Source organism: Bos taurus, chromosome 3 (genome assembly GCF_002263795.3).
Source record: "Bos taurus isolate L1 Dominette 01449 registration number 42190680 breed Hereford chromosome 3, ARS-UCD2.0, whole genome shotgun sequence".
Classification (NCBI taxonomy): domain Eukaryota; kingdom Metazoa; phylum Chordata; class Mammalia; order Artiodactyla; family Bovidae; genus Bos; species Bos taurus.
This window is the reverse complement of record NC_037330.1, coordinates 108,184,149-108,196,305: the sequence shown is the minus strand read 5'-3', so window position 1 is coordinate 108,196,305 and position 12,157 is coordinate 108,184,149. Positions and strand designations below refer to the sequence as shown.

The 12,157-nt window shown below is 55.7% G+C and overlaps 1 protein-coding gene across 1 annotated transcript in view; it reads right to left on the bottom strand.

Moving 5' to 3' along the window:
* Positions 1 to 5,952: 5,952 nt before the first annotated feature.
* EPHA10 (EPH receptor A10) overlaps positions 5,953 to 12,157 on the bottom strand; it is a 40,642-nt gene continuing 34,437 nt past the window's right edge. Inside the window, exons 9-17 of the mRNA NM_001205822.2 lie at positions 10,665 to 10,726; positions 9,974 to 10,099; positions 8,775 to 8,960; positions 8,256 to 8,317; positions 7,817 to 8,020; positions 7,440 to 7,589; positions 6,999 to 7,192; positions 6,216 to 6,371; positions 5,953 to 6,067 (exon numbers count right to left, since the gene is read on the bottom strand). Of these exons, the coding sequence (NP_001192751.2) occupies positions 5,953 to 6,067; positions 6,216 to 6,371; positions 6,999 to 7,192; positions 7,440 to 7,589; positions 7,817 to 8,020; positions 8,256 to 8,317; positions 8,775 to 8,960; positions 9,974 to 10,099; positions 10,665 to 10,726 (1,255 nt within the window). The remainder of the gene's footprint in view (positions 6,068 to 6,215; positions 6,372 to 6,998; positions 7,193 to 7,439; positions 7,590 to 7,816; positions 8,021 to 8,255; positions 8,318 to 8,774; positions 8,961 to 9,973; positions 10,100 to 10,664; positions 10,727 to 12,157) is intronic.

Below are 12,157 nucleotides of genomic sequence, written 5' to 3'. Positions count from 1 at the left end.
TGAGTTAAATAAGCAGGGTGAAAATATACAGCCTTGACGTACTCCTTTTCCTATTTGGAACCAGTCTGTTGTTCCATGTCCAGTTCTAACTGTTGCTTCCTGACCTGCATACAGGTTTCTCAAGAGGCAGATCAGGTGGTCTGGGATTCCCATCTCTTGAAGAATTTTCCACAGTTTATTGTGATCCACACAGTCAAAAGCTTTGGCATAGTCAATAAAGCAGAAATAGTGTTTTTCTGGAACTCTCTTGCTTTTTCCATGAACCAGCAGATGTTGGCAGTTTGATCTCTGGTTCCTCTGCCTTTTCTAAAACCAGCTTGAACATTAGGAAGTTCACAGTTCACGTATTGCTGAAGCCTGGCTTGGAGAATTTTGAGCATTACTTTACTAGCGTGTGAGATGAGTGCAATTGTGTGGTAGTTTGAGCATTCTTTGGCATTGCCTTTCTTTGGGATTGGAATGAAAACTGACCTTTTCCAGCCCTGTGGCCACTGCTGAGTTTTCCAAATTTGCTGGCATATTGAGTGCAGCACTTTCACAGCATCATCTTTCAGGATTTGAAATAGCTCAACTGGAATTCCATCACCTCCACTAGCTTTGTTTGTAGTGATGCTTTCTAAGGCCCACTTGATTTCACATTCCAGGATGTCTGGCTCTAGGTCAGTGGTCACACCATCATGATTATCTGGGTCGTGAAGATCTTTTTTGTACAGTTCTTCTGTGTATTCTTGCCATCTCTTCTTAATATCTTCTGCTTCTGTTAGGTCCCTACCATTTCTGTCCTTTATCAAGCCCATCTTTGCATGAAATGTTCCCTTCAGATCAGATCAGTCGCTCAGTCGTGTCCGACTCTTTGCGACCCCATGAATCGCAGCACGCCAGGCCTCCCTGTCCATCACCAACTCCCGGAGTTCACTCAGACTCACGTCCATCGAGTCAGTGATGTCATCCAGCCATCTCATCCTCTGTCGTCCCCTTCTCCTCTTGCCCCCAATCCTTGGTATCTCTAATTTTCTTGAAGAGATTTCTAGTCTTTCCCATTCTGTTGTTTTCCTCTATTTCTTTGCATTGATTGCTGAAAAAGGCTTTCTTGTCTCTTCTTGCTATTCTTTGGAACTCTGCATTCAGATGCTTATATCTTTCCTTTTCTCCTTTGCTTTTCGCTTCTTTTCTTTTCAGTTATTTGTAAGGCCTCCCCAGACAACCATTTTGCTTTTTTGCATTTTTTTCCCATGGGGATGGTCTTGATCCCTGTCTCCTGTACAATGTCACGAACCTCATTCCATAGTTCATCAGGCACTCTATCTATCAGATCTAGGCCCTTAAATCTATTTCTCACTTCCACTGTATAATCATAAGGGATTTGATTTAGGTCATATCTGAATGGTCTAGTGTTTTTCCCTACTTTCTTCAATTTAAGTCTGAATTTGGCAATGAGTTCATGATCTGAGCCACAGTCAGCTCCTGGTCTTGTTTTTGCTGACTGTATAGAGCTTCTCCATCTTTGGCTGCAAAGAATATAATCAGTCTGATTTTGGTTGACCATCTGGTGATGTCCACGTGTAGAGTCTTCTCTTGTGTTGTTGGAAGAGGGTGTTTGTTATGACCAGTGCATTTTCTTGGCAAAACTCTATTAGTCTTTGCCCTGCTTCATTCCGTATTCCAAGACCAAATTTGCCTGTTACTCCAGGTGTTTCTTGACTTCCTACTTTTGCATTCCAGTCCCCTATAATGAAAAGGACGTCTTTTTTGGGTGTTAGTTCTAAAAGGTCTTGTAGGTCTTCATAGAACCGTTCAACTTCAGCTTCTTCAGCGTTACTGGGTGGGGCATAGACTTGGATTACTGTGATATTGAATGGTTTGCCTTGGAAACAAACAGAGATCATTCTGTGGTTTTTGAGATTGCATCCAAGTACTGCATTTCAGACTCTTTTGTTGACCATGATGGCTACTCCATTTCTTCTGAAGGATTCCTGCCCGCAGTAGTAGATATAATGGTCATCTGAGTTAAATTCACCCATTCCAGTCCATTTCAGTTCGCTGATTCCTAGATTGTCGACATTCACTCTTGCCATCTCCTGTTTGACCACTTCCAATTTGCCTTGATTCATGGACCTGACATTCCAGGTTCCTATGCAATATTGTTCTTTACAGCATCGGACCTTGCTTCTATCACCAGTCACATCCACAGCTGGGTATTCTTTTTGCTTTGGCTCCATCCCTTTATTCTTTCTGGAGTTATTTCTCCACTGATCTCCAGTAGCATATTGGGCACCTACTGACCTGGGGAGTTTCCCTTTCAGTATCCTATCATTTTGCCTTTTCATACTGTTCATGGGGTTCTCAAGGCAAGAACACTGAAGTGATTTGCCATTCCCTTCTCCAGTGGACCACATTCTGTCAGATCTCTCCACCATGACCTGCCTATCTTGGGTTGCCCCACAGGCATGGCTTAGTTTCATTGAGTTAGACAAGGCTGTGGTCCTAGTGTGATTAGATTGACTAGTTTTCTGTGAGTATGGTTTCAGTGTGTCTGCCCTCTGATGCCCTCTTGCAACACCTACTGTCTTACTTGGGTTTCTCTTACCTTGGGTGTGGGATATCTCTTCATGGCTGCTCCAGCAAAGCATAGCCTCTGCTTCTTACCTTGGACGAGGGGTATCTCCTTACCGCCACCCTTCCTGACCTCAAAATGTTCACTAGTCACCAAAAATAAGAATCAGCAACAGGGGCCACAGTCAACAGGAGCTGTATAGCAGTTTTCCTTGACCCTCAGAGTCTTCTTCCCATTCAGGGGAATTCTTACCTCATCCCTGTGGGCAGTTTACTTTGTAGCCTCTGCCCTGTGTATGAAAAAAGCAGAGCTGCTCTGGGCTGAGGGAGGAGGAGGAGGTGGCAGCCTGGCGGCCTCCCCATCACCAGGGGAGTTTCAAAGAATCCTAGGGTTCCAGTGAACAGTAAGTGTCATGCTTTACCATTACAGACCCCCTGATCATTCCAGAAGCCCTACTTGGGACTTCCTGTTGGAAGAAATGCAAACGTATTGCCTTATGAAGGGTTGCATGTATGCGTGCTAAGTCACTTCAGTTGTGTCTGACTCTTTTTGTGACCCCATGGACTGTAGCTTGCCAGGCTCCTGTATCCGTGGGATTCTCCAGGCAAGAACACTGGAGTGGGTTGCCATTTCCTCCTCCAGGGGATCTTTCTGACCCACGGATCGATCCCGTGTCTCTTACATCTCCTGCATTGGTTTGTGGATTCTTTCCCAGTAGCGCCACCTGGGAAGGCCCTATGAAGGGTTAAGTCATTTATGTGGAGGGCTAGCTCTTGGGGAGGGTGTGACAGGACATCACCCCGGCATCATTTATTCACAGTATCAGATGTACACTTTAGCTTGTCCAAAACCGAGCTCCCTCCTCATCCCTTACCCTCCCTTTAAGTGGTCCTTCTCAGGGAATGGCACCTCGGAGTGCTGCCTCCTCAGGGAAGCCATCCAGTACTCACCCCTACGGGTGCCCCAGTCACACCGCCCTATCTCTTAAATGTGTCTCTCGCTGAGAGATCACAGACAAACATTTTCTGGGGGAGTAGTGGTGTAAAACCCTCCCACGCAAGTTTAATGTTTAAGCAATTGTCACTGACAGGCACCATACTGACAGGCACAGACAAGTTTTTATTTCTTTGTCCTGCATATAGATCCCAAGAAATATAAAAACATCTCCAGAATTAGTCAAAGGAACCCTTCTCCCCACCCTCAACCAGCCCTTCCCTCCCTGGGTGGGCTCAGATGTGGGTGCTGGGAGCAGGTCGCAGGCCACCTCTCTCTATCCACTGAATAATTATGTTCCATATAAAAATAGATCTGCAGAGGGCTCCCAGGGAGCCGTCAGCCCACAACACACCGGCAACCTGTGCGGGGCTGAGGCCTGGGACCCATCAGGATGCTGGGACCTCACTCCTCACAGGAAGGGAGGTCTACCCTGGACACCGAAGTCCTGCCAACACAGCCAGGGGACTCTGTAGAACAGCTGGTGGTGGGGGGACACCCTGGCCCCCAGAGCATGACTGATGCAGCTGTAGATGGGGCGAGGCTCCCTCCACCAAGACGGGGTGCTGGTGTGTCCTTTCCAGGCTCTCCTGGGGGCAGTGGGGGCAGAGTCTGGAGGGTGCTGGCAAGGGACCCTCCAGCACTGTCAAAGGCAGAAGCAGTGTCTCAGCCTCTCCTGGCACCCCCAGGACACTGAGCCGAGCCAGGTGCTCAGGAGATGGAGAGCGGGGCTGGGAGACTCCTGCCCTGCTTGGCAGGATGAGGCTAAAGGCACTGTTGGGAGGCCCCACCCCCACCACGGAGCACTCCCAGGGATGTGCTGCCTCCTCCTCCCTCCAGGATCCTCTGCAGGCCCCTCTGCTTGGATTCCTTTTGTCCTAGGCCCTCCATCAACCCTAAGAGTCCTCCCCCAGCTCCTCCAAGGTCCCATTCAATGGATGTATCAGACTCAGCCAGGGAACTTTCCCAGACACCCCTCCATTTACACACATCCAGAGTGCCCATCTGCCCCTCTGGCCCACCAGCCCTCAGGCCCCAAGGTCTGCCAGTAAGGGACGTGTACTACTTCCTGGAGCCTGAGCTCATCTCCCTGCCTCGTCTGGCCCCTCCAAGGGCCGGCTGTGTCTCCTTCACCCCTTCCTGTAGCCCTTGAACCCTTCCCACCCCATCCCATCCTACCCACACACAGCCACACCCCAGAGCAGGTGTATGTCACGGGTGACCCTCTCCAGGGCCAGTTGCCTGCCTTCTGTCCTACGAAAGCCCTGGCCTCATGATCACTCCCACCTCCAGGAAGCCCTCCTGGATGAGGAGCTCTGCAGTCAGCTCAGCGCAACCACTCCTGCCAAAGCCCTGCAGAAGAGGACCCAGAGGGGAGAGGCATTTCATGAGGGCTGGATGGTACAGGGGCTGAAGCTGGCAAAAGAGGGGTCACCTCAGAGTACCCCTGGGCTGCCTCTAGGAAGAGTGTTGGTGAAATACAGAGGACCAAGGACTCCCCGGAGCCACACTCTGGATCAGGAGTTGGGCCCATGGGCGCAAGCCCAGCTCTGGCCCCGACTCCTCACTGAGCCTTGGTTTTCCTGCCTGTACAGTAAGGACTGAACTGGCCCGTTAGAGAAGCTCCTTCTCTGAGAGTCACTATCCCCAGGGCTGGGAGCAAAGCTCTTGGAGTCCCGGGCAGAAAACCCCTATCCTCATGTTCCTCCCAAATGTCCTGGCCAGTGAGTTTATAAAAGGAATGCAAAGTAGTAGGGGACACCTAATGGGACCTCAGAAGAGCACCAGGACCCTCACCCAGAATGGTCGCCTCAAGGGTGGGGGAAGCAGAAATCAGCTCCTGAGTCTGGGGTCTCAGGGTCCAGCCCCTGAGCTCAGCACCACTTCTGCCTGCCTGGGTCTCAGGACCAGGGTCCAGACACAGCCCAGCTGGACCACAGGGAGCTGAGGAGCCACGGCCCACAAGGACGGGTGGTCCCTGCTAGGTCCCAGAGCAGCCCATCCCTTGGGGACCCATGGTGCCCGCTGGTCTGAGGGCACCCTTTGGGGTGGGCCCCAGACTCCAGTGGGTGCAGAAGACAGAAGGGCCTGAATCAGGCCATTTAAAGCTACGTCTTCCTCCCTGCCCCTGCCCACCTTAGTCTCTGTGACCCTGTATTTCCTTCCACTGTTACCTCAGGGGTCCTCCCCAGGAGTTGAACCTTTTTTCTAGGTGGGGACTGAGTCGGCCAAGGTGCTCAGACCAGGGGGAGTGAGGGGACCAGGCAGGGAAGTGGGAAAGACTGCGGCTCCATGTAAGCTCTGGGCTCTCCCTTCTGCACAGGTGGAACACAGCCAGCAGGGGTCCTGGGTGGGGCTGGGGGCTGGAGGCCCCCCTGGGATCCTGGCCGGAAGAGTGGGGCTGCTCACACCTGCACCCCCCGGCCCTGCAGCTGGAGCACCCGGGCCCGCAGGGCGCTGATCCCGCTGAGGAGGTCCTCCCGGTGTTCCGCCGATGAGATGCCCAGGCTCACCAGGTCCCTGGGAAGAAGGCTGGTCAGATCTAGCTGGCTCATCCCCACCGTCTTCTCTCCCTTCCACTCCACCCCGCCAGGAAACAACCCAGAATGAGGACAAGCTGGGCCTCCCATGCAGGCAGGGGCAGGGCCCTCCGGCTCCTCAGACTCACTGGGCAGTCATGGCGGCCACGGCCTCCAGGCTCCCATAGCCCGCAGCAGCGAAGCTGTCTTTGTAGCGGCCCAGGTCCAGGGCCTCCAGCCATGCGCCCACAGAGCCAAAGGAGGGGAAGGTGGAGAAGGCACGGTCCTCCAGGGGCGTGGGAGGCCTGGGGGCGGGGGGGTGGAGGAGCTGTGGTCAGTCGACAGTAGAGACCTGGGGCTCAGACCCAGTTGCTCTCCTGAGGAGCGACCATCTGAAAAAGGACAGGCGACATCATCTGAGAAGATAACGGACGGGTCATCTGAGGACAGGCTATCTGAGAAGATGACCAAGTCCCAGGGCAGGCCTGGGTTCCAGGTGTTCTCAGAGCCAGGCGGGGATTCACGACACCAGGGCAGGTGGAGAAGCTGTACAGGAGCCAGCTAAAGGCGCCGGGAGGGTCTGGAACGGTCTGGGGTAGGATATACGTAGGTGAGCTGGGGAGGTGACTTGTATTATCCGAACTGCAGATTTGTTAGGACTATCACCACATTTACTTACGTGGTCACTGGACCCGGGATACGTGGGGCAAAACCCAGGACAAGCAGAAATGACTGAGATGAAAAGCTGTATGTGCCTAAGGCGGGTGGGGTATTAGATCTGCCTGGGGCACCTGAGCGAGCAGTCATATCTGCACGGGTGGGGTAGAACAGGTGTGTGGTACATGGGTGGGAGGGCATGCATGGACAGGTGAGGGTTCGGCTGTATCGGTACAGTTGGGAAGGCACCTGGCACAGGTGAGGTGGCGCCATACCTGGCACAGGTGGTGTCGGCACACCTCGGGGGCTCTGGGTCCTGCATCATCTTGCTCAGGAGGCCGTGGATCTGGGAGAACCTGGGCCGCTCACCCGGGTCCTTCTGCCAGCAGTCAAGCATCAGTCGGTGCAGCGGGGAGGGGCAGTTCCTGGGCGGCGGCAGCCGGAAGCCATCCTCCACAGCCTTGATCACCTAGGCCGTGGCGGGAGAGGGGAGTGGTGGGCAGACAGGAGGTTTTAGGTCCCCCAGTACACACACTTACCCCATCCCCAGGAAGACTCAAATGGTGGCCAGGCAGGGACTGGGAACAATAGACAGTGAAGAGGGGCCTGGGGCTAAGAGGTCAAGGGTTCATGGGCTGAGGTCAGGGAGCTGGGGCCTGAGGTCAGAGGGCAACAGGATCGGAAAGCAAGGCACTGGAGCCACCACAGTCACTCACATCTTGGCCAGACATGTCCCAGTAGGGCCGCTCCCCGAAGGCCATCACCTCCCACATGACGACACCGAAGCTCCACACGTCGCTGGCGGAGCTGAAGTGACCAAACTGAAGCGTCTCGGGGGCGGCCCACAGCGCGGGGCTCCGGCCACTCTGCGGGCAGGCGGGCCGGCCACTCAGGGGCAGGAGGGGCCAGAGTTGCAGCCAGCGTTCCCCACCCACAGAGCACCACGGGATCCTACCCCACCTGCCATGCCTGCAGCTGCTCATCTAAGGGAGAACCCACAAGGGGACCGCAGGCGAGGCCCATGCTGGCACGGACAGCTGGAGGGAGGGGCGGGAGTCAGGGAGAAGGGGGATGCGGGGAAGGGCTCCCTCACCATGGTGGTGTAGACCGCCTCTGCTCGGTCCCGGGGGCCCCGGCCGAAGCCAGAGATCTTGCAGACAAGCTCGCTGCTGACCAGCACCCGGCGTGCAGCCAGGCCCCGGTGGACGTAGCCCATTTCCGACAGGTACTTCATGGCTGATGCCAGGCCGGGCAGCAGCCCCATCAGCTGTGCGGCCACCAGCTGGCCCTCATGCCGCTGGGAGGGAGGAGGAGATGGAGTCCCGGCTGCACCCTCGCTTCCCTGGTGCTTTGTGACCCCAGGGAAGTCATGGCCTTCTCTGGGCTTCAGTTGGCCATGTCACCTGCCAGATCAGCCTGGCCAGAGGGCATCTCTACAAAGGATGAGGCCAACCCCAAGTCCCACCAAAGGGAAAAGTGAGGGATCAAGAGAACCTCGGTCATCGGCACCCCCTGGGGCCCAGACCACTCACCCTGAGGAAGCCATCCAGGGCCCCATGGCTCATGTATTCGATGACAATCATCAGGGTGCTTCCTGTGCTCAGGGAGGGGGACATATATGCTCAGGTGCCTGCTGCCCTCTGTGAGCACACGTGATCCCCACTCCCCGCCCCATGCCAAGGTGGCCAGGACCGAGGGCCCAGCTCCCTGAGTCTCGCCCCCCTCCTGCCTGCCCTCTTCTGCTGAACAGCAGGAGAGGTGGCGCCTGAGGGGGACAAAGGCCAAGGTGAGGATGTGCAGCAAGTTAGCTGGGGGAAATCACCAGGGATGCACTCCCCGAGTGTCACCACACATCCAGAGATCACGCAGGGTCAGAGGCCACTTGAGTCAGTGATGGAGAGCTGAGCTCCTCTCCCCATGCTGGGCCACGTCGGGGCGCCCTCCCAAGACTGAGCAGAGAGGGCCTGGGGGCGTGGCGCACCCCACTTCCCACACCACGGACTCCTCCCCCACTCCCCCACCCACCCACGCTGGTGGAGCACCAGCCCTACCTCGGGTGACCACGCCCTCCAGTCGCACCACGTGGCTGTGGTCAAACTGGCCCAGGGTGAGGGCCTCGGCCAGGAAGCTGAGCCTCTGAGAGTCGGAGCAGCCCTCCCTCAGTGTGTGCACGGCCACGGGGAGCTCCTGGCGGCCCGGGAGCTGCAGGCAGCCGCAGCACAGCTCCCCAAACCGCCCTGGGGGAGAACAGCACCTCAGACACCCCCCAGAGGCCGCGGCCTTGGCCAACCCGGGCAGGGTGAGCAGATTCCGGCTCAAGGGCCCTTTCTGGCCTGGGACTCGGGGCATCTGAGTTCAAATCCTGGTGAACTGAGTACTGACCATCTGCTCTGCCCCTCTTATGGCTTCAGTTTTCTCCTCTGAAATGCGGAGTCCTCCCTGCCTCCCCCGGTGGGAAACTTCAAAGCCTCAAAGCGAGGACTATGCACGTGCCAGCACATCAAAGGCGTGCTGCGCCACGACATCTATTCCACCACGCTGCCCCTTTCTGGCCTCTGCCCAGCGAGTCTGCCAACAGTGCTGGGGTAGAGCGTTGGGCTCCTGGTGAAAGCGCTGCTTTCTCAACACAGGGCGGGAGGGCTTGCAGACACAAAGCAAGGAAGCCAGGGCGCTGATCATGAGAGAGCACACACTCGCTAGGAGCCAGGCCCTGGGCTGCGCTGGGACACTCCCACAGCAGCTCTGAGACAGATATCATGCCCATTTAACAGATGAGAAGCTGAGGCTCGGAGCAGAAGATGGACGAGCCCCTGGTCAGTGGCAGAGCCAGGGCTAGAACTCAGGTATGCCTGGACCCCAATCTTGCAAACGCCCCTCCCCATCGGGCCTTGAAAGCCTGGGACCAAACTTCTGCCAGTGGCAGTCTGCAGAACCATCTCTGAAAGAGCCTGAAAGGAGAGAGTTCTGACCTTGGGGGCAGGTAAAGGGTAAGAAGGCAGGCTCACAGATTCACCTCCCTCCCTGGACCCTGGTGGGCAGAGGCCCAGCTTGATGTGGAGGTGGGGGCTTCCTGGACAGCGTGGGGACTGGATGAAGGCCAGGCCTGCAGAGATGGGGGTGGGACTTGGGGTGGAGGCAGGCTAAAAGGATAGAGGTGGGGTGGGGTGGAGGAGGGGCTTCCAGGGAGGGCTGGCAGTGGGTAGAGGAAGGGCTTCCCCATAGACAAGGCTTCCCCGGGTGCCCAGTTTGCCTGTTCCAAGGCTCTTCTCCAGCGTGACGCTTTTCGCATCCAGCTCCTTGGCAAACAGATGCACGGCTTGCAGCGGGTCCCCACAGCTCTGGGGATCCACGAACGTGCGGCGAGTTGGGACTTTGACTGGCAATGAGGAGAAAGAGACAGGAGTGAGGAAAAGGGCCTCCGTGGTTGGAGCAGTGGAGTAGGAAAGGGGAGGTATGCAAGGGCTGAGCGCCAAAGAACTGATGCTTTTGAACTGTGGTGTTGGAGGAGACTCTTGAGAGTCCCTTGGACTGCAAGGAGATCCAACCATTCTATCCTAAAGGAGATCACTCCTGAATATTCATTGGAAGGACTGATGCTGAAGCTGCAACTCCAATAAATACTTTGGCCACCTGATGCAAAAAACTGACTCATTAAAAGACCCTGATGCTGGGAAAGATTGAAGGCAGGAGGAGAAGGGGACGACAGAGGATGAGATGGTTGGATGGCATCACCAACTCAATGGACATGAGTTTGAGTAAACTCCAGGAGTTGGTGACGGACAGGAAAGCCTGGTGTGCTGCAGCCCATGGGGCTGCAAAGAGTCAGACACGACTGAGCGACTGAACTGAACTGAACTGAAGCAAGGGGAGTCAGGAAGAGGACTGAGGAAGTAAGGTGAGGTGGTGCCCACCCCGCCCCGGGCCAGGCCCAGACAACTCACAGTGGAAATACAGCTCCTCCTCATCGTGGGCGTCCCGACCTCCTTTGCCATAGCTGCAGGGCCTGGGGTAGGGGTGGGAGTGGGGATGTCCACAGTCATCCTTTGAGCCAGGCTGTCCCAGCCCTTCCCATCTTACCAGCACCCAGGGTGGCACCTCTTTGTCCCTCCAAAAGGACAAGGTCTGTGCCCCAGGGGAAGGACCTTCTTGTCCTCTGGGTCTGGAAGCTTGTCCCCCCAGCACACATGTAACCCCAGCCCCAGACCTAACCACTCACCCCCTCCGCAATCCTAGTTATTTTCACTTTGCGATGCCGTGAATTCTTGAACTTCAGAGACACCCAAATCCGTGCCCTGACTTCAAGTCCAAGCTGCCTCCCTGCCTACAGCTGAACACAACAGGCAGGCCTTGCGCCCAGGGGCAACTTCCGGTCTAGTCAAGAAAACAGACCTTGAGAAGGAACCACAAGCCCACTCACAGGTCTGAGCAAAGGAGAAGGGCGGTGCGCCGTGGGAACATGTAGCTGAGACAGGGTTGAGACCGTCAAGGATGGCTTCCCGAGAGAGGCCACCGTGGGCCAAAGGACTGCATCACGATCAACAAAGTCATGGGTTGGCAACCAGGGCCCCTGAGGCAGGGTTTTTCAGGGGTTTTTATCCTGGGGGTGGGGAAGAGGAGAGCCCCTGGGGGAGGCAGGTTTGAGCAGGGGAGTGCCACGGTTCAATTTGCACTTTAGAAACATCATCCCAGCTGCTGCTGTTATCCCTGCAGGAGATGGCAGGAGATGGCTCAGGCTATGGGGCGACCGTGGATGGAGAGAAGTAAGAGTGACATTGAGGTGACAGGGCCACAGGGCTTGGGGAAGGCTGGAGGTCAGAAAGGGAGAGGCGAAAGGTAGGAAGCACTGTAGCGTTCCGGCTTGCCCAGTGAAGTGAGGCAGGTACCGTTTACAAAGGTGAAGCAATGACAAGTTCCCGTTTAGAAATTTGAGTTTGCAGCACCTCTGGGATAAGCAGGGCTCATCAGTGAGCAGGGAGTTAGCTATATGTGGCGGGGGTGGGGGGTGCAGTTTAGAAGAAGGGTCTGCTCTGGAGATACAAGTTCTAGAGCTGGGGGCCTTGTCCAGGGAGAGGAGGGAGCAGTGGGACAGGGAAGTGGGACAGGGAACAAGTCTGAGCGCCCCACCCCCCATCTCGAGATAGGGAAGAGGAGAGGAGGGCTTCCCTGGTGGCTCAGATGGTGAAGAATCTATCTGCAATTCAGGAGACCCAGGTTCAATCCCTGGGTTGGGAAGATCCCCTGGAGAAGGGAATGGTTACCCACTGCAGTATTCTTGCCTGGAGAACCCCATGGACAGAGGAGCCTGGTGGGCTACTGTCCATGGGGTTGCAAAGAGTCAGACTGAGCGACTAACAACACAACAGAGAAGGAAGCCACTGAGGAGACTATGAAAGAACCATCAGAGAAACTGGAAGGAAACAGAAGGGAAATCGGG